The sequence below is a fragment of the Dromaius novaehollandiae genome, chromosome 16 (assembly GCF_036370855.1).
Source record: "Dromaius novaehollandiae isolate bDroNov1 chromosome 16, bDroNov1.hap1, whole genome shotgun sequence".
NCBI classification, from domain to species: domain Eukaryota; kingdom Metazoa; phylum Chordata; class Aves; order Casuariiformes; family Dromaiidae; genus Dromaius; species Dromaius novaehollandiae.
The window spans coordinates 21,624,650-21,648,217 of NC_088113.1; the positions used below are offsets into that span (position 1 = coordinate 21,624,650).

Below are 23,568 nucleotides of genomic sequence, written 5' to 3' on the forward strand. Positions count from 1 at the left end.
TGTGTGCTTTCCCCTTAGTATCCAGCACCAGGCAGGGTCTGAAGCAGCTCACCTGGAAGAAGAGAATAATGGCAAATGCAATGGGATAATGTATTCCAATAGTACTCAAACTGTTAAGTGTCAAAAACACAACAAAACATTTTTCCTGCCTTTTTATTAAAAAGTAATGTCCTCTTGTTAACAGCACAGAGAAAAAAAAATGCTACAACACAAACCACCTGGGACAAAAAAAATCTTTGCTCCATGAACTTTGCATTTTAGTTTCTTCCAATCCTCTGCAGGAAGCCTACAGACTGCAAGAAAGGCTGTGCAAAGGAGGACCACATAGAGATGTTTTGTGTTCTGGTATCAAAGTATGTCACTGTTTAAAAACATGGTGAAGAATCTGCCTGATTTTCCACTCAACTGTTTGCTGCAGCTACCAAAGTGTTGAAAAAATGTATAAAACCATACTATTGCATCTTGGCACTGCCCCTCACACTTTAGATGGATAAAACATCAGTCAACAGCAAGATGAAGTTTCAGAGGACAGACATTCACCACGCGGTAACCGGCTGCAGTTACTTCCAAGAGAGAGCCAGCAACACACCACCGTGGCTGTGGCTGGGCTGTTGGGTGACAGTAGCCAACTGCCCCAAAGCAGTATCATAAGAAAAGGAAACTGATATGCCAGATTTAACAGACTGTTCTTAAATTTGACTACTTGAGTGCAGGAAAATTGACAGAATATTTGAAATCTCTGCCTTGGCTGGAAGTTCTCATGTTTCAGGCATACCACAGTGCTCAGACCAAAGCTGCCAATTTCCATAAGCTGGGCCAGGTAAGGACTACTTATGTTTGCCTCACTCTGCCAGGGAATGACAGTCCGAGCTCTGGAAGGATCAAACTGCACTGTACTCGTTACTGAGTGGTAGTCAGGCATGCGCTTCATGAGTTCAGTTGCTAGCGCTACCACCGTACTTTCTTTTAAACCGGCTTTTATGCCGTTTAAAAAAAACTGAAAATCAAAGAAAAATAGTGCCTGTTTCAAAAAGGTGTCTCTCCAAGAAGGCCCAGTCAGGGTACCACTCTGCTCAGACCCATCTCGTTTGCTCAAAACCACTGACCCAAAACTATAGTAAGACCATTCAGTGACGTCAGACTGCACTGCGATGTGAAGGTGCACCAGCTACCGGGAGAGAGGAAAACGCAGAAGGACTGTCACTGCAGCAACTTCTGGCTTGGACGAAACAACTGAATACCCACAGCAGCTCTCAGCACATCCTGTCACCGAGAAAACAGAGCACAGTTCCCCAGACGTTGCTAACCAGACCAAGGTGAGGAAGAGCAGCGCTAGCAACACTCAGCAGCAATGCCGCTGGGGGTAAACTCTCGCCAAAGTGGAGAGGACATGCATATCCAGGAGCATTTGTCCTGTGTCAAGAACAGGAGACTCTTTAAACAGCTATAAGTATGGAATGGCAAAGGGAAGGGGAAAGGGCTCGACAGCGCGGCTTTAATAGTGTCGCTGGTAGGAACCCATAGGTTGCTGGGCTGAGGATCCTGCTCGCCCCTGGGCCACTGTTTGGCTCACTAGGTGGGAGAGCGCAGGACCACTCTGGATAAGGGTGTCCAAAGCTTTCTGTACACTAGGGTTGTCAAAGTTGATACCAGAAGATACTGGCCTTTGAGTAGGTACACTGCCAGGAGCAGGCAGGCGATTTTGGTGCTGACCGTAGAGTGACTGAGCTGGTGGAGGTGCTCCGGGTCTTGGACCTGCATTCCTTGAAGGGCCCTGGAGAGCTGGAAGCTGTGTGCTTGGAGTCTGCAATCTCTGCTGAGCTTGGTTTAAGTTTGCAGCACTTATCTGTGCTGACCGGGCCTGGCTGCTGGCCATGTTAGCAAAGTTTTGATTCGGAGTGCCACCCGAAGTACCTGCAGAGGCTGCAGAACTGCTGTTTGCTACAGCAGCTGCTGCTGCTGCCGCTGCCCCACTGTTGAAGAGACTGAGGATTTTTGCCTGAAGCTCCTGCTGAGGATTAGCAGAGGATACCGGAACAGAAGGAGCAGAGACCAGAGGCTGCGAACCCTGATGAGCCTGGGAGCTTGGAAGGCTGGACTGACTGCCCAGGGATGATCCTGAAGGTGCCCCCAAAGACTGCCTTGACATGGGTGCTGTGAAAGAAAGGGAAGAGGGTTAAAGCTCTGCAAATGCCTTTGAAGAGGCACCTAAAGGAACCAAGTAAGACACCTACTGAAGACACGATTGTCAGTGACTACCCACACTCTAAACAGGAGAGCTGCACAGCTCTGGGGAACCCAAACCACTTAACAGAATTATTGCCCTCTATGCAGCAGCCAAACCAGTTACAGGAGCTCTGTGGTTTCCCTGAGAGATTCCAATATGAAAGCTGTGTCACATGAAAGATAAGAGCAGTCTGAGGACTCCTGAGGATACTTCTATCTCAGTAAGATAAGGCACTGTGTGAGAAAGTTACAGCGCTTGTACTCCCCCGTAACCCCACCATTGTGTTCCTGTCCCAGTCCAGACAGCCCACAGACCATATGATTAATAATGCTGAGAAACTTACCCTGCAGAGAATCAGTGCTTCCCCTCAGTAACCTTTCCTTCCGGTCTCTCAAGTAATTAATTACTTTATCAGTCTCCTCAGCAGTTAGATAGCGATTGTCTGCCAGCAGGTTCAAGAGAGTCTGAATCCCCGGAGGGTGACCTCCTCTGACACCCTCCTCCATGGGCGGTGGGCGCTCTCGCTCTTGTAGAACAGCTTCATCTGCCATCTTGGCAGCCTGCCTGGCGATCTCCTCACGCTCCTTCTCCCGTGATTCTGTCTTGTAGCGCTCATAATTTCTTGCCACCAGCACCATGGCATCAGCTTGGGGCATGTTGCGGTGTTCTGCACAAGGAAAAGGAACACTTCAAGTAAACCAAAGTGACGTTAACAGGAGGTCCTTTGCCTCACTCACCCCAGCACATCTCATTCAACAGACAGTTACCTCTTCGGAATCGCAAGCATAGACTTGGAAATCTCCCTAGGCACACAGTAAAAAGACAGTTCAATTTTGTAATTGCTTCAAAAGCCAACAGAAGGCTCAAGACTATCACCCAACAAGTCCATCCTCTGTTCCTTCAATAGTTGAGGGCTCCAAGAAGACACCATACCAGCCTAACAAATGTCTTTCTTGCCTCTCTCCCAGTTAAAAGAGAAAGGAACTCCCTCTTCCTCTCTCACAAATTCTCCTTGCTTACACCAGGAGACTGTTCCAGCTGTACTATTGCTAAATTCTTGGACAGATCCAAAACTTACCCTACGAAGGATGCTAAGGCTTCTCAGAGCAGAGTAAAAAGTGACGTAAATCTTTTTTTTGGTTCCGTACTGTCAAAGCCTTAATATACTGTGTGTGCATGCAGAAGATGGGGAGGAAGGAAGCACTGGCTGAATTTCATAGTGCTCATTCTGCTCATTCTCTGGGGGAAATAAGCAGCAATAAAGTTCCTTTATGATAAAGCAAATAATAGTTAATTCCGACTTCTTCTTTTTTTTGCAGCTACATTTTAAAAGGTTTTGTGGCCATTATTTCCACCTCACAAAGCACATATGCAAACAGTCCCTAGAACAGAGTTTAAGCTGGCGAATTATATAAAAGACTTTATCTTCCAAAAAGGGCGCAAAGCTCTGGGCACTTCTGAAGCCTACAGAGCTACAAATCTTGCCATCCCTCTTCCTCATGACAGGAAACTAAAGTTCATTTTACTATCTTGCTTTACACAAGTTGTGCTAGATCTCCCTAAAACTAGCATGCATGAAAAGATGTCCATGTGCGATTCAGCTACAGCATATTTAATTTCTATGAAGGGCTATGCATGAGTTAATGACTGGGCTTCTGATGAGATCTGATATAATGTTAGATCCAGCGAAGGAAGTTTTTCTTTTTTTTTTTTTTTAAGTAAAGGTGTTGAGAGTCAAAAACAAGGGCAGTAGAAAGTCCGAGGAAAATGTGGTTGGGCTGTGTTTCTGCAGGAAAAGGAGAGACCCATCCCAACCGCACCATATGTTAAAAGAAACTGGACTTCTTCAGTCAGTAAGCAAGCAAAAGGAGTGAATCTGCATTCAGAAGTTAGCTCTCCCAGGTGAATCTGACAAAACCTTACTTGAGAACACAGTAAGGGAGAAATAACCTTTGAAAGCTCAACTGCAGTCAACAACCCATGTCTGTAAATGGAACGTGAACGGGCCAAAGATCAGAGCAAGAGGCCGGCTTTCCAAAACCACATTCTGATAAGATGCTTGTTTAAACCTACCCTCAAGCTCACAACAGCCAAGTCACACCCTGTGATGGAAAATGATACGGCAAGTGTACATGGCGCTAGAGAAGGGGAGCACATATACCCAAACACTTTACAGCTGTATCTTTTTATAACTGTTTCCAGTTTCACAGTCAGATCTTTACCTTGACAGAATAAGCTATCCCTTTTTTCCTTAAATCTCATTTGGTTATAAAATCTGTCCTGTGATTTGTCACATTGCAAGCACTCTGGCTTTGAGAAAAACAAGTGATAAACAAAGGTTGGAGTGGTAATACTCAGAAGTCTATCAAAGTAGTTCTATCATTTCTAGAGCTATAGCTCATGACCTGCCCTAAGATGCAAGGGCTGGTGATGGCAGGTGCTAAAAATACAGCTGAGATTTTCTCTTGGCAGTAATTAAACAGTCCTTTTGGTAAGAGATGATAAAATATTAAAGAAACTTGTAATTAATGCTATTCACATTTATGACACAGTGTCAATTCATTAATAACCAGTTCTGTCACGGCCAGGATGAACTTCATCCTGCGTGACTCTGCTTGAAAGAAAATGTTCTAGAGCAGCACTTTGGGAAGTTCAGAGTGACCACATAGCTGCACAGCCCATTGAGACCTCAGTACCTTGTGGGGTGCCAAACATGATGTTAACAGTGCAAGAACGGTGAACTTGATGCTGCTGGGTGATGACAATGGCAAAAGGAGACCCTCCTCTGCTCACGTCGTCCAGGGCTTGCGTCAGTGACATCTCTGTGTTGAGGAAGATCAGGTCCACTACCATGCCCAGGTCCCGCACTTTTCGCCCCACTGACTCTGCGTACTCCCTACCACAAAGCAAAGTCAGCAGTGGTCAGTAAGTCAGTACATACAGAAACAGAAACCCTGGCACATTCATTCTCTCCAGCTCAGATTCACTTTTCTAATGGCTTCATAAAGTTTAACAGAAGGGTAATATTAAACCAATCTCATTAGAATAATATAAAAGCCCATACTCTACCCTTATTTTGGTGTGAATCGGTCATTTCAGCTTAACTGAAATAGGTTACAAACAAGCCTCAGCTCAGCTAAGAAAGTGTCTGAAAAGAGATTTTCACTATTATAAATTTGCTTAAATATAAATGTGTTTAAACTGAACTCATATTAAGTGAGGTTAGTTATGCCTGCAGAAATCTAACGGGCATAAAACAAAGCAACTAACTTCTATAGGTCAGTTACTTGTTCAGTATCCTAACTGTTCAAGTGTACCTTATTCCAATTCACTGCAGCATAGACCAACTTCTGGACTTGAAGACGAATTTTCAGAGAATAAGTACCAGTACACATCCACTTGAGTTCTAAATATATTTGTTCTGCTAGTTGCTTTTTGCTCCTTCCTCAGTTTTTCCCGTATCTACTGTCCTGCACGCTTCCCAAACACAAACCATAGCTCAGATGGCCCCAGCTTAAAGTCTTCAAACCTTTTGTTAGGATACAGTACTCAGTATCAAAACTGCGATACTAACTGTATATACATTCTGACAAATTTATTGTATGCGCATTCTCAGCTTTTGAAAAAGGTCCAATTTATCATCTTTGAATGCAAGCATTGTATGTTGCTATTCCCCAACATATACTGGTGATGAAACTGTTTTTCCCCTCTTCCCCAACACTGTTATTTCAAGGATTTTTAAGTCACACTGATTATACCTCGAAGTCATCCAGGAATCACCTCTGAACAGTTCTATAGCAGGTGACACCAGTGCTTCGAAATCCACAATTTATCAACATACTCCAGCTCTTAAGGTCTGTGGCTGTTATAGACCAAAAAGATCCATAGAACCTCGTACTGACCCCTCTGTACAAAAGACTGCACAAAATTCTCCTTGTATACAATGTGCTCTATTAAAATATCTTCCAAACACTTTTAGTCACCAAGAGATAAAGAATCTAACATTCCCTTTAAAAATCTGCTCCAATAGGTAATCAGCTCCATTAAAAGCAAACCACAAAAAAATTATTTCTAATTTCACTTTGTTGCCAGCACTCATTTCCTGTTCTGTCTTCAAACACCAGATCAGGCAAGCACCAACTATCCCCTTCTGCCTCACTGATATGGCAGTGTTAAGTTCAACTCTTGATCTTTTTTCAGAAGGGCTAAAGAGACAGAGCTTTAAGCTTCCCCTCGGTAAACATTTTCTTCAGACCTCAAACCAGATTTATGACTATCTACATCTTTGCTATGCTTCTATATATATATTTTTAAAGATATAGACACCACCAGACTGGTGTTATCACTATGGCACTCCTCTCTTTATACCATATACAGGCATATCTCCCTGCTCCCGACACAGTCTACTCTCCAAACCAAAGACACGTTAGCATTTTTGCCACAGCAAGTCCTTTGACTCCTAAAATCCTTTTAAGTCATTGCATTTCAAGAGAAATACGACCTTTCTACAGGCACGGCCTGCATTTTTGCTTCAAGATGAAGGACCTCGCATTTAGCTGTAATAAATAAAACACATTTTGTTTGAATGAGGACACTTTAGCAAGAGTTCAGACTGCACCACGAGAGTCTTTGTTATTTAACATATACTTTTGGTATCATTCATGACTATCTTCAGCAGTGATTTTGTATTTCTTGCGCATTGTATTAATAATGGTATTGAATGATGCCTGACTTAGTAACCAATTTGAAAGGAGATCTGAAATGAATACCCCCATCACTCCACACTGGCAACTGCTTTGCACTATGTATTGATGAGCACATATCAACAAGGTGCATGTCATTCAATCCATGAATAACAAGCACAGGCCACTGTAACCTGCTGTGAAAATGGGTACCTAAGTTTTCAAGAGATGGCGTGGTGGTAGGTGAGAAGAGGAAAACAAAAGTAAAGCACAAGGTACAAAGGTATTTCTCCATCCCACAATAAATATTCCTAGAACAGCACCAGAAGCACCAGCTTTCTCAGGGTCCTAAAGCCACTCTCCTCAAAAGCAGCTAGCTGCAAGGCAAACAGCCCAAAAGCAGAAGTAAATTTAATTCTGTTTTCTTCTACTACCAATAATAAACACAGTCACAACTATTTTCTTACTTTGTCTGCTTATTCACCACTATCACGGAACAATCCACAGGTCTCTCTGCATCAAAACGTCTCTTGATTTCCTCGTAGTACTGACGGTATAGCTCCTCTCGACGTCGCTCCTCACGCTTCAGACGGTCTGAAAGCAAACCACAGAAACGGACAGAACAAATAATGTCCTTTGGATCTGCTTAGAGCAATTAGCTGTAGTGGCCAGTCTGTCTCTAAATCTCAGAACAACCCAGTGTCACAGAACTTAATGTACTGTAGAGATGTTTGCAACCTTCAGTACTGAAGGAATCTCCCATATCCTTCCAGAGGGAGAATGTGAATCTGCCCATTAAAATGTTAATGTTAACTCTTCAAGGCACTAACCTTCTGAATTCACCGGTGCTCTATCAAAATGCTCTTTGTAACGGTCATAGTAAGAGTCATCCTTCCTCCGATAGTAGTCTTCAAGGCGAAGATAACGGTCATATGCTTCATCTCGCCTGCAACAGACATTTACAGAAGCAGCAGGGGTTCCCATACGTCAATATGATCTCATGCAATAACTTCTGCCAATGCATCACATGCAGGCCTTCCTCAAGTTTAATTACTGAAGTGTCCACCTGCTCCCCCCATGACATAAAGCAGGTACCCAACTGTCCCCAACCAGAGGAATTATCTGAAATTACCTGAAATTATCTGAATTACCTGAAAGCCTAACACCACTCAAACCAGTATAACCATGGAGGCAGGAACTCCAAAAAATCGTGTTGGCAAATACGATCCTGTGTAGATTACCTATACAGAGGATCCCGCGGATCCCTCACATCCCGCGGATCCCTGATGTCACGTGGATCCCTCATATCTCGTGGATTCCTCACATCGCGCGGATCCCTGTATCGATCATACAGTGGCTCCCGTGGGTCACGAAGATCTCTAACATCACGAGGGTCCCGCAAGTCTCTTGGATCCCTGATATCTCGGGGGTCTCGAAGATCTCGGGGGTCTCGCAGGTCCCGTGGGTCCCTGTGGTCTCTGGCATCACGCATATCTCTAGCTCGAATATCTCGAGCATCTCTGGAATCTCGCCCGTTTCTACCATCTCTGCCGTCTCTCGGGTCTCTTCGTGGGCTCCCCCGAAGAGGGGAGCGATCGCGTCTGGCATCTCGGCCATCCCCATAGGCATATTGCTCTCTGAGAAAAATACCAGGGAAATTCTATTAGAGCACATGAATATCGTTACCACTAGATCTCTTACCTGAGGTGCCAGAGTGACCCTTCTCTCAGCTGCTGAATCCTCCCTCCTATCCCACAACAGCAAGAATTGCCCAAAAACATTTGTCAAAGCACCCTGGAGAAGCTTCTTAATTCAAATGTTTATCATAACCAAACAAGTCCCAGAAAGTTCTGTACTGAAGCATCACTAAAAATGCAGGACACCTGCAGAAGAAGTGAACAGGCACTTAAGAAACCATCCAAGATCATTCCAAGGCCTCCGGCCTCTAAAGGCAGCAACAGATTATCTATCAGATGTGTTTTTGTGCATCCTTTGAGAGAATTCAAGGTGCTGTAGCCTAACAGGTGAGTATGGCATAACTAGCAGCATTCAAAGGACCCATTAAATTCACTACTTGATGACAGCAGAATTCCTGAAATAATTTGTTATTGGCATGTGACTAAAAAAAGAGCTTGTTGCGATCCAAGAAACAGTCGTTTCCATGTTAATGTTGGTTTTGTACTGCCAGCAGAGAGCAATGGTAGCTACTGAACGTGTCCTGACTTTGAAGAGATGGTTCCTGCAGAAAGTCAGTCTTATCTCTACGATGCCCCATATTAAGAGGGCACTAAACGCAACCAGCACTGTATCACCACCAGCAGAATTGTGTCAAATCTGAATGATCCATTTCATTCAGACTTTGCACTGTACCATCTTCAGAGGCAAGGAAGAGTGATACTCCATTCTTCATCTTTTCCAAAAGGTAGATTTTTTTTCCAGGTAGTACTTTGTTTTCCAGAGAAAACATAACTCTCACTCTAGCCTAAGTTGAACATACAAAAAAGTCTTGTGAAGAAACTACTGAGTTTCACATGCTTAGAACATCCTTTCCCCAGGATATTGACAAGTATTGAAAACAAGGTTTTTTTAATTTTTTTTATTTCCAAAACCTGACAGACATCTAACGTCCTCTAGCTGACACTAATCTAGTTTCTGAAAGACATACAGAACATAGGTTTGTTTCTACTATAGCACATTCACTTAGTAGCCAGTTGGAGACAACAGCAGCGAGTCAGCTAATCAAGTTTAAATATCAGGTAGAGCAAAGAGTAAATTAGAAGGATGTACAGATCCTCTGCATGGATTTTGGCAGTTTAGGCACCCCCTCATCCTGGGGGGATACATAGAATTGTGGCGTTCTCTGTTTTTATGTCAGATAGAAACACAGGATTGTGGCATTCTCTGTTTTTATGTCAGATAGAAACACATCTTGCAACAAACTACAGCATTGCCCCTGAGAGCGTACATAATCTTCTCCTGTAAAAGAAGCACTGTAATTGCACACACATTTGCTTCAAGTGTGAACTGCCTCTGTATCTCAGGCCCACAAATCAGCCTCATGTTTCTGCCTGTGATCTGTGGTGTAACTACACACCATATGCGATGCACACTGTCTCCCCTTGCCCCCTCTCCCCAACCTAAAGTGAATGATAGCAGCAGCTCAGGAGAAGCTTTAACCAGCTGTGATGAATACTCCGTATCCAATCTTCCTGTAGCTGTAAGATTATATAGCACAACAGCCAGATGCAGCATAATTGTTTTGCATATGACATTTATTCCTTTTTTTTTTCTGCTGTAACAGGCCATATTCATTATCTGCAATGACAGAAAGACCCAGAATGAACAACACATTTACGATTCTTGCAACAGAACTACAGACGTGGTATTGGTGCCTCTGGTCTGGCAACTTGCACCACTGCCCTGCTGCTTGCAGAGCTACAGCAGCATTAAGGCCCAACAGCCTTCTGTTCCTGTGTCTCCATCGCCAGGGCCCAGCTCCTGCAGTGTCAGCACCATTGCCTGCATCTGCTGTCGCTTGGGACTCGGTACCGCTGGTGCGGCACCATCGCCTGGGCCTGCTGCGTGGCTTGGGACTCGGTGCCCTGGCATCAGCAGTGGCTCACATGCCTCAGTATGATCCCGAGTCCAGTGTCCGTTGCCTGCGCACCTGCAGCGTCGCCCAGGACCCCATCATCACCGTTTGCGCCTGTGGTCTTGGTTGGGACCCAGAGCCCCTGACATCAAACCATCGTTGCATCTGCAGCACCAGTCACAGCCAAATGACTGTGGCAGCAGCACCTACTGCTTCAGCAGCTGGGGCGGTGGTCCAGTCCACAGTCCAACGCCCAGAGCATCGGTGCCCACAGCTCACACGCCTGCAGTGCTCCTCAGGGCCCAAGGCCTGTGGCCCACAGCACAAGCATCTGCTGCTTGCACACACGCAGTGTCAGACAGGCCCCAATGCCCGTGGCATCAGTGCCTGCTGCTTGTCCTTCTGCAGTACTGTCTGTGGCCCAACACCCGTGGCACAGGCACCCACCACTCGCAACTGCGGTGCTGCTCAATGCCTACAGCATTAGGCAACTGCAGTGCCGCTCGGGCCCAAGACGTGGCAGTGGCTGCTGCTTGTTCACTTGCAGTGTTCCTGGGGGGCCCTGCCAGCAATATCAGCACATCCGACACTGCCCAGACCCAATGCTTGCAGCATTACGCCAGCTACTCTCGTGTTTGCAGGATCTGCAACATGAACCCCAGCTGCATGCCTGAAGCATTTCCAGGGCCCGATGTGCATTCACTGGTCTTTGCAAATGCATTTGGCGCTATGCCGGATAAGTGCAGCATACACAAGAGATCTAATTGCAATTCTTGGCATCTACTCCTTCCATTTTTGGTAGTACGTGTCTTTTTAGCTGCACATATTTTTCTCCAGTTTTTGATAATTTAATGAGCCAAATTAATACAGCATATCAGACACTTGAGAGCTTGATGACCTTCAAGTTCAATACTTAACTCCTTTTTGTGTGCAGAGCCATAAAAGATGCATGGCTTATGCCAAATGCAACCACAGCGCGTCTTCTTTTTCCATATCGCACTAGGGAGCGCAAGAAATAGAAGTCTTCTTCCTGTGGCAGGAAGATCCATGTCTTCTCCACCTGCTTGTGACTTCACACGTACAGGATGTGCTGGAGTTGAACACACTGTACCTACTGAAGGGTGGGAAACAGGAGAAGCAGGCAGACTCGCATCTTCCATATACTGGCAATGCAAGTGCACATGTACAGTACAATAAAGAGACATTTACTCTGTTCTGTGCTTTGCTCACACACTCCTTTTCCAGTCTCATTTCAGCACAGGAAGCTTTTGACATCAAGATGCAAAATCCTGAAGTCCTCTGCAGCACAGAGAATGCTACAGTCACTTGGCATTCTCTATAGATGCCTTGGCTTCTCCAACACTTGAGAATCGGGAGCAAACATCAAGTTTATTCTTCCTTACAGGTCTTGTACAACCTGTGCTGCAAAACAACACTTAGTTGTAGTAACAGCAACAAACACAAAGTTTCCCTTGTGCCTCCTGAGGTGTTAGAGACAGCAAGGCCGTTAGAGGTGGAGCTGCCACATCCTGCTTGTTTCACTTGAGCGTCTCCATTTGACTGGGGAGGTGGCGGTAGGGAAGAGACAGACATTTAGCACTGACAAGTGGGCTCATGCCCTAAAAGCCTGACCTTCCTAGTATAACGCATCGCTTCCAGGTACTTTACCTTCGTGCTGGACTGGACCTTGATGAAGCCTTATTCATATTTCTTCTTTCCGCTGCTTTATTAATATCTGTAAAGAATAATCAACCCATCTGTTCAATGCTATGGAACAAAAAAAAAGAGCATCAGCACAATTCAAATGAAAGCAACTTAAGTTCAGCGACATCCAGATGGTGCAAGAAAATCCATTCAGCAGAGAGACATTGTCACTTTGACAATTTTTATTAAGTTTAGAAAGTACAATGCAATAAAATTTTCATGGATTTTTCTGACTTCAAAATAGGGTGGACAGCTTGGGTGAAACTTTAACCCCTCATGTTCAGGCCTACATCCAGACTCTTCATTCCATAAGAGAATCTCTTTCTTCTGCAGTCTATGAGCAAGCAGAATGCAACTCATGGACTCTAGGAGAAAAAGCAGAGTCTGAAAACCTTTGCAAATGGAAGTTGTTGGCCAGCACAGTCTTAAATTCACAGCCAGTCCTGTTCAATGGAGCATGCTGCTACCCTTGTTGAAAAAACTCCAAGGGTTCTCAAATGGCACATTCAACTGCCTTCCAAGGGACTGCTGGAGCAAACTGTACAACCTCCGCCACTGAGGAAAGTAGATCCAAGGAGCCCGGAGCAAGAGCTCCTTATGAAGTCAACATGGTGCACTCAAAACACCACTGTCAGCAAGGCAAACTGATGCAACAGATTAGAAATTTGAAAATTGGTTGCTTCTGAGTATCTCCATGAACAACACCCTAAGGTGAAATAGAAGAAAGTAAAGGAAAGCTGAAGAAAGAGTCTTGTCCTCAACCAGAAAATAAAAAGTTGCCCAAAACTAATAAGGCCAACAGTGCTCTATTGTGAAATAAAAAGCCTTCTCTAACAGCTGACTGAAGGCAAAGTAGTGTACTTGAGTGGGGGCAAGAACAAACAGAAATGATTTCTGACATTTTACTCTGAGCCTTTTAAGGAAAAAAGGCAAAAAAACAAGAAAAACAAAAACCAAGAAAACAAACCTAGGTCCTATCCACTCTGACAATCTATCAATAGCTAAAAATACTAGTTATTTACATTACACACTTTCAAAGCTCTTCAAGTGAATGAACACGTTATAAGGCCTGTAAGCAGACTCAGTCTTAATATCTTCCATAACTTCCCAAACTATCCTTGATGACTTTCAAGACTAAAATTACAATTAATCACTTAATTCCAATCTTTGCTCTTGTTGTAAATCAAGAAATAGCGTGTTTCTTTTCACAGTAAGAGAGGCAAGTGCAATGTGAACTTTAACTAGGAATCCAGCATGGTAACATTCACAGGACTATAACAACACTCCTCCGGATTATAAAAATCGCATTGTCCACTATCAGAAGTTAAATTGATGGACATTTACTGCCTACATAGTTTTCCTCATTGAAGATATGAAGACACATATATGGAAGTATTAGAGTGTAATGCAAAACTGGAGTTACTCGCCCAAAGTTTGACCTTTGTGTTCTAACAATTACATTTAACACTCAAACTGTGTACCTGAAGTAATTGTACTCCTTGCATTTCTTTTTTAGTGGAGATTTTTTCTTCTCCCCCCTTCAAGTCAAATTTTCTCTTTAAGCAAGACACTATCTGCTTCCTTGGTTTAAGATTTTTATTTTCTGTTTTAAGATGCCATTGCAGAAAGCTAGATTATGATTTTTTTAAAAAACATTCAGTATCATACATTTATTTCAAGATTAAAAAATCAGCTGCATTTAAATCTTAACAAAATATTTTACTGAAAGAAAAAACACCTTTCACAGGGATTCTTTTCTTGTGCAAAAGGAACAGATTTAATAACATTTTATTTAATGCCAACAGCATTTACACATTAAATATTTGAACATTAACAAAATGACTTCTGAGAAAAAAATGAAAGTCTATCTTGTAGGATTTTGAGATGACAGGGTCACTGTAATCATACAGTGCAACCTTTTGAATAACACAAGTGACAAGACTTTCTTGAATTACATTCCTATCAAGTCCAACAGTTGCATTGAACTAGAGCTTATCTTTTAGCAAGACATCCAATTCTGATTTAAAAATTGCCAGAGACACAAAATCCACCAAAGCTCCAATAAATTGTTCCAAATGTAAATTATTTCACTGTTAAAGAAAACTAATTATTTCCATTTAAGGACTTGTCATACCTATGCCTACTAGATTAAAATGCAATTTTATCTCCAGGACAATATTTAACATACAGATCACATCACCTCTTTATCCTGAGGCTTTCACTATGGCTTGTTCTTCAGTTTGTTAAGCTCCTGATCTTTCTGATGCTTCTGCAGTTTAGCATTATCCTTTTTGAATTATGCATACCAGAACCAAACAAAGTATTCCAGCAGCAAAAACCCACAGGTACTATAACTTCTTACTTAGAAATCTTTTTTTTTTTTTGTACAGCTAAGGATCACAAAAGCAATCCTGCTAAGAGCAGCATATTAGCTTCCTGGATTCAAGTAATTATTACCTACCAATAGCTCCTTTCAGGAACTATTTTTGAGGACAAAGTCCTCCACACTAAGCACACTCCGCATTCTATTTCACTAGACGCAGAACTTCGCATTTGGCTTTACTGAAAGCTCAGTTTTGTTTGCATCCAGCTTAGGAAGAGACCCAGGTCATTTCACTATCAGTGACTCAACATTCATTATTCTATTCTCTTTAAAACATGATTGTGTGTTTTCTTCCCAAGTCGCTTATGAAAAAAAAAAAAAAAACACTACTGCATGGCCAGGAACCAGTCCTTCTAGAACACCACCCAAAACACTGAGTAACTCCATCTACATTACTTTGAGATATGTTTTAAATTCATTTAACACTATGCTGCTTCCAATTGCTTTAGTTTCTTAATCATAGAGTATCTTGCAGAAATCTTCTACATGGACACTGCTACTTTTACCCATAAAACTTGTAACATCATAAGAACAAATGAGTTTGACGAGATTTATTTTGACTGACATTAATTGCATTCACTTCTTATTGAGCGTCAGATAAAAGAATCCATTATGTTATCAAGGACTGATGCCAGGCTGACAGCTTATAGTCTGCTCAGTCCATTTACACTGCCTCGTTGACGCAACTGCAGTATTTTTCCCGGTCCTTGGAAATTCCCTCATTTTCCAAGGTTTAGGGAAAAACAATATTAATAGCCTAGGGAGATCTTCATATAGTTTAACCTCACAGATGCAAGTTAGATGTAATATTTTGGAAAGGTCTAGTTTTGGTAGTTGCTGCTTTCTCTTTTTCCATTTACTTACTACTGAAGTGGAAGCTGCATGAAAAACAAAGTGTTCTGCCTCTTCAAAAACAGAGAGCAGACACATTAACTGAGGGCCAGGTGGTCTTCTCCAATAAGAAGTCTTATAATTTCCAAATGATCACACATTAACATCTGAGACACCTGTAGTTTTTCCTATTTAAGCTTACTGTCTTACAACAGTGCCCATAATCTCTTGCATCTTTCTACCCTCCTTGTCCCTTTGCCACCCTTTCCCTCTTCAGGTTTATACTTGTCACTGTACACAAACCTTCCCCTAATTTATTTATTGCGCCTTTTATTCCCTTCTAAGTCAAATATTTTCTTTTATGTTACCATAGGCTTACTTTGGAACTAAATTTTTGGTTATGTTTAACAGATTACTCTTAAATAGATTTCTAACCATTCATTTCTGTTTAAGTTTGCTCCCAGCAAGTTTAGCAAAATTTTCATCTTTATGAAAAGAGATTTTTTTAAACACCTAGTATTTGTAGTGCTACTTAAAAACTAATTTCACATGTGCAAAAAAAATTCCAAGTTAGGAACACATATCTAACAAACCCCTAAGTTCCGTGACCAGTTCCTCTGAACCCGTCAAGATGAAGTGTTTTTAAAATAAGGGCATGAAGTTTCAGTGAACACTTTGTAGGGCTTACATGTTGAACAACTTCTTACATAGGATTATAGATTTATTAAAATATTAATACATTAAAATAACATCAGAGAAAGACTGAGGTAGCAAGAGAAAACACTGCAGATGGATCACACAGCACTTAGAGCAAATAACTCAGAAGGAAAATACATACCTAGTAAAAATGATTTTAGAGTAATGCTAGGCAGGTTTCACACAATGATCCTTCTAGAGAGCTTTAAAACAAAAGCACTCTTTCTACCAGAATACATGCTAGGGTCAGTAGGAGAGCATGGATCAGTTTTCCTTACCTAATCTATACCCTTTAAAAAGGCGACCCTTCTCACCGTCCAGAGCGGCCTGGACGTCTTCTAGACGTTCATACTGGACGAACCCATAGCCATGGAACATGCTGAGGGCTGGAAAAATTAACAGCAGGGCAAGACCAGTTACAACTAAGGGACAGTACTATTCCACCCCGGTCATTACATAACCCCATTAGATAGAACAAGCAAAGGGGCATTACGCAGAAACATCTACTCAAGTTCCTTGGGAAAACCAAGTCTAAGATCAAAATGCAAAGTTTAAGAAATTTAAAATATTAGGCAATATTACAAAATAGGTCAAGTTCCTTCTGACAAGACAGTGACCAAAAGAAGCCCATGAAGTGACCAAAATTTGGTTAAGAGACTCCGAAATCACTTGAAAAAATAGATTTGCTTGGTGTAACACCACAGCTCAACCCCAAAAGACAAAACATAGCTCATATATGCATTAGGTTTCAGTTATACTGAAGGAATTATAGTTTCAGAGAAAATGCAAGTAGAGAAAGTTATCTTTAAAAGGTCACATTTTAGGGAAAATATTAGCCATTCCTCTCAACACCATCAGACAGCATTTGACAGGCACGAATGTTATACTTCTGACTGAATTCCCAGCCACAAAAAGGCATAAGATAAAATACTAACCCCTTATTTTGCCATATTTTGAAAATATCTCTTCCATTTCTTCACGAGTCATGTGGTCTGTGGGCAAATTGCCGACAAAAAGTCTTCTCTCTAAATCCTGTGGATTGGTGCTGTTAGTGAAGTCGCTCTGTTTGATGCTATTGCTCTTGCGTCCTCGAGCCATTTTGCTTTCGTTCCAAATCCAAGTCTTCGCAAAAAAGAAAAACGGCCATGCATATCATTTCAATCCATGACATTAAAATTAAACTGGAACAAGATTAAACTTAACAGCTTTGCAGACTAGAAGCCAACTGGGTCTGCTTGACGCAAGCTTCACTCCAGAGAAATCTTTATACAAGGGAGATGGGAATCTGGCAAAAATGTATACTGCACCACTTAGGTTCAGTTTTTCTGTATTGTTGAAAGGTAGTAAACCTAATCTATTTTCAGAATGCTTTAAAGATTTAACTCCAAACTGAAACACAAATAAAACTTATTTTCTACTAAAACTTCTTAATTCAAGCTTTTCAATACATCCATTACTGTCATATCTATTCCCTCAGTTCACTGGTAAGAAGTGTTGGAATTCATGTAATATTTTAATAAGCAGAAAGAAAACAGTTATCTTAACAGCACATAATAGGACCCAAAATACTTCAGTATAGGCTTTGAATGAGATAAAGGAGCATTTTCTAAAGGCTCTGAAGTGACCATACTTGGATCACTTCACCAAATGTGAAGTCTTAGCTTTACAGTACCAGAAAACACAATTTCTCATTCACACCAATACTAAACAGCATATCTTTGTGCCCATCAAGATGTCAACTCCTACTGAAGTCGGGTCCACAACTGGGAATTTAGCCACACCCACATAAATTCAGTGCTGCTAACTCATTTCCACTAGGACTATGAAAGTGCAACTTTGCTCCAGCTTTGTCTGCAATAATATAGGTTAACAATCAGCAACATTCACTGCATAAACTTACTGAAATAGTCATAGCTAAAATACTCAGGATTCATACTTTCTGCTTTAAAAGTCACTATAAGAAAACTTAGAAAAAGTAAAAAACACTGAAACTTGCAAGGGGAACTTGCAAGATTGAAAGTTTTTTAATACAATAGTCATCACCCTTCCCACACATTCATCTACAGGAGTGCAGGGTTGGGATTTTCTGTTTATAGGGATAGAAGTAACCTGAAAAAAAGCTCATGAAATTAATTTGAGTACATCAATAGAAGCTTCTACTGTTAATCATGAGATACCCTATAGCCAGCACACTACGCAGCAATAAACTATGTTGACTACAATTTAGAAGTAGCTTCTAAACAAGCATATCAGATTTCCTAAATTATAAGATGATTTTACATAGGTATTTCTACAACACTAATTAGCATGAGAAATAAAACACTCTAGGATGTGAAAAAAGATCATCAACTCTATATTCCTATCACTTTTCTCCTTCTTTTAGGAGGCCTTGTGGAAAAGCAGGAGAGAGGACACCTCCTAGTCTAATCATCTTCCTAGTGAGCTGAACTCCTAGTCTAATCATCTTCCTAGTGAGCTGAACTGCGAGAACAGGGTGGAGGTTAAAACAAACAAACAGCTCTTATACCACAGCTGCTTCAACATCTTCCTGTAAGGCAAGTTTGTTCTCCTCCTCTCCCCCCACCATTTTTACCTTCCCCCTCAGAAGTCTCAAATCTTGACCCCCTTTTCTTTGCAGGAGCACTACACAGTTCTCCTCTATTCTGCTATTGCAGTTTAAGTTTGCATGAGTTGAGGGGAAGATAGTTTTCATATAATGAGTTAGAAGAGACCTCTGGAGGTCATCTAGTCCAACTCCTGCTCTAAGCAGGACTAACTTCTAAGCCAGATCAGCTGCTCAGGACTTTGCTGAGCTGAGCTCGGAACATTTTCAAGGATGGAGATTCCACAGCCTCTGTGAGCACCTGGTCACAAAACATCACTCATGTTCGCAATCTTCAGACACTACATTTACCCCATGCAGCCACCATCAACAAGACCTGCAATGTCCTGATGGCAGGACATTTTAATTCAGTGTCAAAAGCAGTAAGAAATTCTCTCATCTTTTCCTTGGTGGGAATGGGGGGTGGGGGAGTCGCTGGAGGAAGAAAGAACAAGAACTTTCTATGTGATGAAAAGCTGGAATATCTTCCGACTTGCAGGTTGCTTAGAAAATAAAGCAATAAATCCCAAATGCTAATCCAGAGTGAATTAATAGAGGGCTTTCACATAAGGGCATTTACTGCTGCTCACCATTTTCCACTCGGTGGAACACACAGCTAAGGGCCATTTAATAATCACGAGACCAGAAGTGGATGCCACCTCAGCTTTAGGCATGCTATACCAGGTGAGCTAGTAACCTCACTAGCAAGTCTCTTTCTGGGAATTTAATCAGGGAAGCTGAACACGTGGCTAGACAGTTTAAAGGTGATAACATCTCAGTGCAAAAAAGGGACAACCGGGCTCGGCAGGTTACTACAGAAGAACAGCTAACGGCAGCTCACCTGCCAGTAAACCCTCCACAAGTTAACCAAAATCATCTCTCTCACTAAAGCTGTAAATTTAAAAACAAAGTTTTATTTTACTAAAAGTGCTACAACTTCAGAAGGCAACACACCGTTGAAGTAGGACACCAAAACCAACGTGGCGCAACGGAAACATCATGCACGAGTCTGCAAGGAGCTCCCGGCCGCGGAGGGGAAAACAAAACGAAAACAACCCCCCAAACAAAACCCAGACCGGAACGCCACCACCGGGACACCAGCGCTGCTGGGACAAGCGGCACCCCCGACGCCGGCCGGCGGCTCAGCCCGCGGGGCGAGGCCTGACGGGCCCCGCCGGGGCCCCAGCGCGCCCAGCGGCCGCTCCCGGGCAGCGCCGCCGCCCCGAGCCAGGCCGCTGCCCCAGGGCCGCCCCGGCCCTCCCGGGAGAGGGCGCGCGCCCCGCGGCCCGCAGCGCTCCCACGCCGAGCCGCGGCGCCTGCCCCGCGCTGCCGGACGGAACGGCGGAGCCGCCGCTCGCAGTCCGCGGCCTCGGCCCGGCCCGGGCGGCGCCGAGAAGGACGCAGACGCGCCGCGAGGTTTGCTGTGGTACGTCTTTATTCGAGCATGCCGCGCCCCTCGCAAGGCCGAGGCCGAGGCCGAGGCCGCGCCCGCCGCCGGCAGCCCCCGGCCCCGCCGCGCACTTACCGCCGCGCCGGGCCCGCTCCGCCGCCCGCCGCCGCCCGCCAGGACAAAGGCGCCAACCGCCGCTGCCGCGCGGCGCTGTCGCAAGGAACGGGAGGAAACGCCGCCGCCGGAAGGGCGCCGCCCCGCGCTTTACGGCGCGGCGCGCTGACGTACCGCCGCCCCCCGGCTCCCGGCAGGCTCCGCGGCCGCGCCGCCGCGAGGCTCCATGGGACTTGTAGTCCCACCACTGCCGCCCGCCGCCGCCAGGGGGCGCCGCGAGACCCGCCGCCGCCTCGGGCGGGCGGGGCCGGGGCCGGGGCCGGTGTGGGGCGGCCCCGCGGCCCCCTGTCCCCATCGGGCCGGTGTGGGGCGGCCCCGTGCCCCCGTCGGGGTGGCGGCGGGGCTGCCCGCACGTCCCCATGCCCCCGCCCCGTGTGGGGCCTCCCCGTGTCCCCGTGCTCTGGTCTGGGGGTCCCGCACCCGCATGTCCCCGTCGGGGTGGCCGTGGGGTGTCCCCGTGCCCCGTGTCCCTGTGCCCCAGCCCCACATCCCGGTGCCCCGTGCCCCGGTCACGGAGGTCCCGCACCCCTGTGCCCCTGTTGGGGTGGCCGTGGGGTGTCCTCGAGCCCCAGCCCCACATCCCGGTGCCCCGTGCCCCGGTCACGGAGGTCCCGCACCCCTGTGCCCCTGTTGGGGTGGCCGTGGGGTGTCCTCGAGCCCCAGCCCCACATCCCAGTGCCCCGTGCCCCGGTCACGGAGGTCCCGCACCCCTGTGCCCCTGTTGGGGTGGCCGTGGGGTGTCCTCGAGCCCCAGCCCCACATCCCGGTGCCCCACGCCCTGGTCAGGCGGCACTGCATCCCTGTGTCCCCACTGGGGTGGCCGTGGGGTGTCCCCATGCCCCACATCCCGGTGCCCCGTGCCCGGTCAGGGAGTCCCGCGCCCCGTGCCCTGTCCCCCGCCGGGGCGGGCAGGGTCTCCTGCGGCAGCCCCTCGCCGCGCGGGGCCAATGTTGCTCCTCACGCAGTAGCCCCGGCTCCTCGCACCCCTTCCGCGGAGCGGCGCCCACGGCCCCACGGCGCCCGGGCCCCACGGCGGCACCCACGGGGCCAGGCGGGCGCCGGGCTGGCGGGGGTGACGCGGCCACGGGCCCGTCCGCACCGTGCCCCACCGTGCTGTGTCCCTTGGGGAGCGAGGTGCGTCCCGCGTGCCGCCAGCGCCCGGGCACGGGGGACTTCCCGGGCCGCCCTCCGCGAGCCGGGCCCAGAAATCCCCTCCCCACCTTGGCCGCCGCTCTGTGCCCCGAGCCTCCCCTGGGGCCGCGCGCGCTTTCGAGCCGCTCGGTTTTGGGAAGTGACGGCGGCGTGGGGAATCCAGCGCGTGGTTCCCGCCGCGGGGGGGGGCGCAGCGTCCCGTCCCCGCTGGGATCCGCGGCGGCGGCAGGCTGCGGCGCGCTGCCCCTCGCCCATCCCGGCGTCGGCCTCGCCGTGGGGCCGTCGCGCCCGGCAGTGGGGGCTCGGTGTGGTCGTGGCACCCGGCGAGGACCCGGCACCCGGGCAGCGTGCGGTGGCGGGGGCGGCGGGCTGCGGCACGGCCACGGTGCGGGGTCCACGCAGGGCGACCATGGGCCAGGGCGGCTGTGTCACCGCGGGGCAACTACGTGGGACATGACGGCTGCGTGGCTGCAGCCCGGCGGTGGGACGGGACGTGGCCACGGCCCGGCGATGGGATGGGATGGGGTGGGACGAGATGAGATGGGACGGGACAGGATGCGATGTGCCCGCAGCCTGGCAACAGGACGTGGCCGTGGCGTGGTGATGGGATGGGAGTGGGATGGGATGGGGTGGGCTGGGCTGGGATGGGATGGGATGGGATGGGGTGGGATGGGATGAGGTGGGATGTGCCCGCAGCCTGGCGATGGGATGTGGCTGCGGCGTGGCGATGGGGTGGGATGAGGTGGGATGTGCCCACAGCCTGGCAATGGGATGTGGCCGCGGCGTGGCTCCGTGTGACGGCACACGGGGCGCAGACGGATTCCGAGAAAGCCCGTTTCCTGCCGGCTGCGCGCCGTGATCTGGAAACAGGAACTCCGGGAAATCCTCCAAAGCGAGGTGCGGCGCCTGGAAGGTCCCCGGGGATTGCTCTGGGGACTCCTCGGCCGCGCGGAGCCGAGGGCCGGCCGGCGGCAGCTCCGGGCCCTGCGGTGCTGCCGCCTCTGCCACACTCAGTGCTGAGGTGTTTCTGGGGCCTGCGTGTGGACGCCGGCCGCGTGGGGAGGGATGGGGGCTCCCGGACCACAGACCTGAATTACCGTTGGGAAAGTGAAGTGAAACCTTGCACTTCTGCTTCCAGAGTGAGCTGGCAGGGCCAGTGCCAACGCTCTGCTCCGCGAGGTCCCCGGGGGTCCTGCCCTCGGCCCTGTGCCCGGGAGGCGCAGGCAGCGTGGAGGGCATGCGGCATGGGCAGGGAGCCGGTCACCCATCCCGTCCCCCGGCACGCGCGCGGAGCCATGCGCGAGGACACGGCGGCTCCAACCCCGGCTGCTCCCTGATGCCCGGGCAGAGCTGCGGCAGGGCCGGCGCCGAGGCCTGGGAGCTGCCGGGCTGCCGGCGCCCAGGGAGGGCTGCAGGGTGACGGGCTCCGGGATGGGCGCATGCCCTGCTGCCCCGGTGCCGCCATGCACCGGCCATGCAGCTTGCTGCACCGGGGCTGCACCGGCAGCGCGGCCTCCCCCGGCGCGGGGCAGCCAGGCACGGCGAGCCCTGCGGGGTCTGCGCCGGTGGGATTCCCCCGTCCGGGACTCCCCGGCCGCTCTTCCACCCCGCCGTGCTGCTGGTGCGGCCCGGTGCCGGGCGCCCGGCCGTGGTGCCGCTCGCCGAGCATCACCGGGCAGAGAGGGCCCGGAGGACCGGCACCGCGGGGTGCGGGTGGGCAGGGGCAGGAGGGCTCCCGCGGCCCAGCGCGGCAGGCTCTGCAGAGCTGCTCCGGCTGCCCCTGCCCGTGAGACCGGGGGGGACAGACCCATCCTGGGGCTGAACCCCCCTCGCCCTCTGCTCTCCGCCCTACGCCCCCCGGGCAAGCTGGCATCCCCAGGGGCTGGGGGTCCTGAGTCCCATAGGACCATCCCCAGGGGCCGGGGCTCGTGAACCTGGGGGTCCATTCCCAGGGGCCGGGGCTCGTGAACCCATGGGACCATCCCCAGGGGCCGGGGCTCATGAACCTGGGGGTCCATTCCCAGGGGCCGGGGCTCGTGAGCCCCATAGGACCATCCCCAGGGGCCGGGGCTCATGAACCTGGGGGTCCATTCCCAGGGGCCGGGGCTCGTGAGCCCCATAGGACCATCCCCAGG

The 23,568-nt window shown here is 47.7% G+C and overlaps 1 protein-coding gene across 2 annotated transcripts; it reads right to left on the bottom strand.

Moving 5' to 3' along the window:
• Positions 1-137: 137 nt before the first annotated feature.
• On the bottom strand, positions 138-20,407 carry NCOA5 (nuclear receptor coactivator 5). 2 transcript variants are annotated; one of them, XM_064521757.1, is made up of 10 exons: positions 20,243-20,400; positions 17,051-17,237; positions 16,394-16,501; positions 12,170-12,236; positions 8,151-8,546; positions 7,740-7,855; positions 7,377-7,503; positions 4,924-5,123; positions 2,571-2,894; positions 138-2,154 (listed from the first exon to the last, which is right to left on the bottom strand). In XM_064521757.1, the coding sequence occupies exons 2-10, from the start codon at positions 17,211-17,213 to the stop codon at positions 1,496-1,498; spliced, it is 2,160 nt and encodes a 719-aa protein (XP_064377827.1). In that variant the 5' UTR covers positions 17,214-17,237; positions 20,243-20,400; the 3' UTR covers positions 138-1,495. The 2 variants fall into 2 exon arrangements, with proteins under 2 accessions (XP_064377827.1, XP_064377828.1); XM_064521758.1 differs by lacking the exons at positions 12,170-12,236; positions 16,394-16,501; positions 17,051-17,237 and having other exon boundaries at positions 20,243-20,407.
• Between the last annotated feature and the right edge of the window lie 3,161 nt (positions 20,408-23,568).

Excerpts from the sequence above, each read along its gene's own strand:
- NCOA5 (XM_064521757.1), bottom strand. The coding sequence starts at position 17,213 with ATGGCTCGAGGACGCAAGAGCAATAGCATCAAACAGAGCGACTTCACT. Across the intron at positions 8,547-12,169 it reads AGGTCCAGTCCAGCACGAAG|AGAGCAATATGCCTATGGGG; the intron begins GTAAAGTACCTG and ends TATTTTTCTCAG. Across the intron at positions 2,895-4,923 it reads CATGTTTGGCACCCCACAAG|AACACCGCAACATGCCCCAA; the intron begins GTACTGAGGTCT and ends TTCCTTGTGCAG.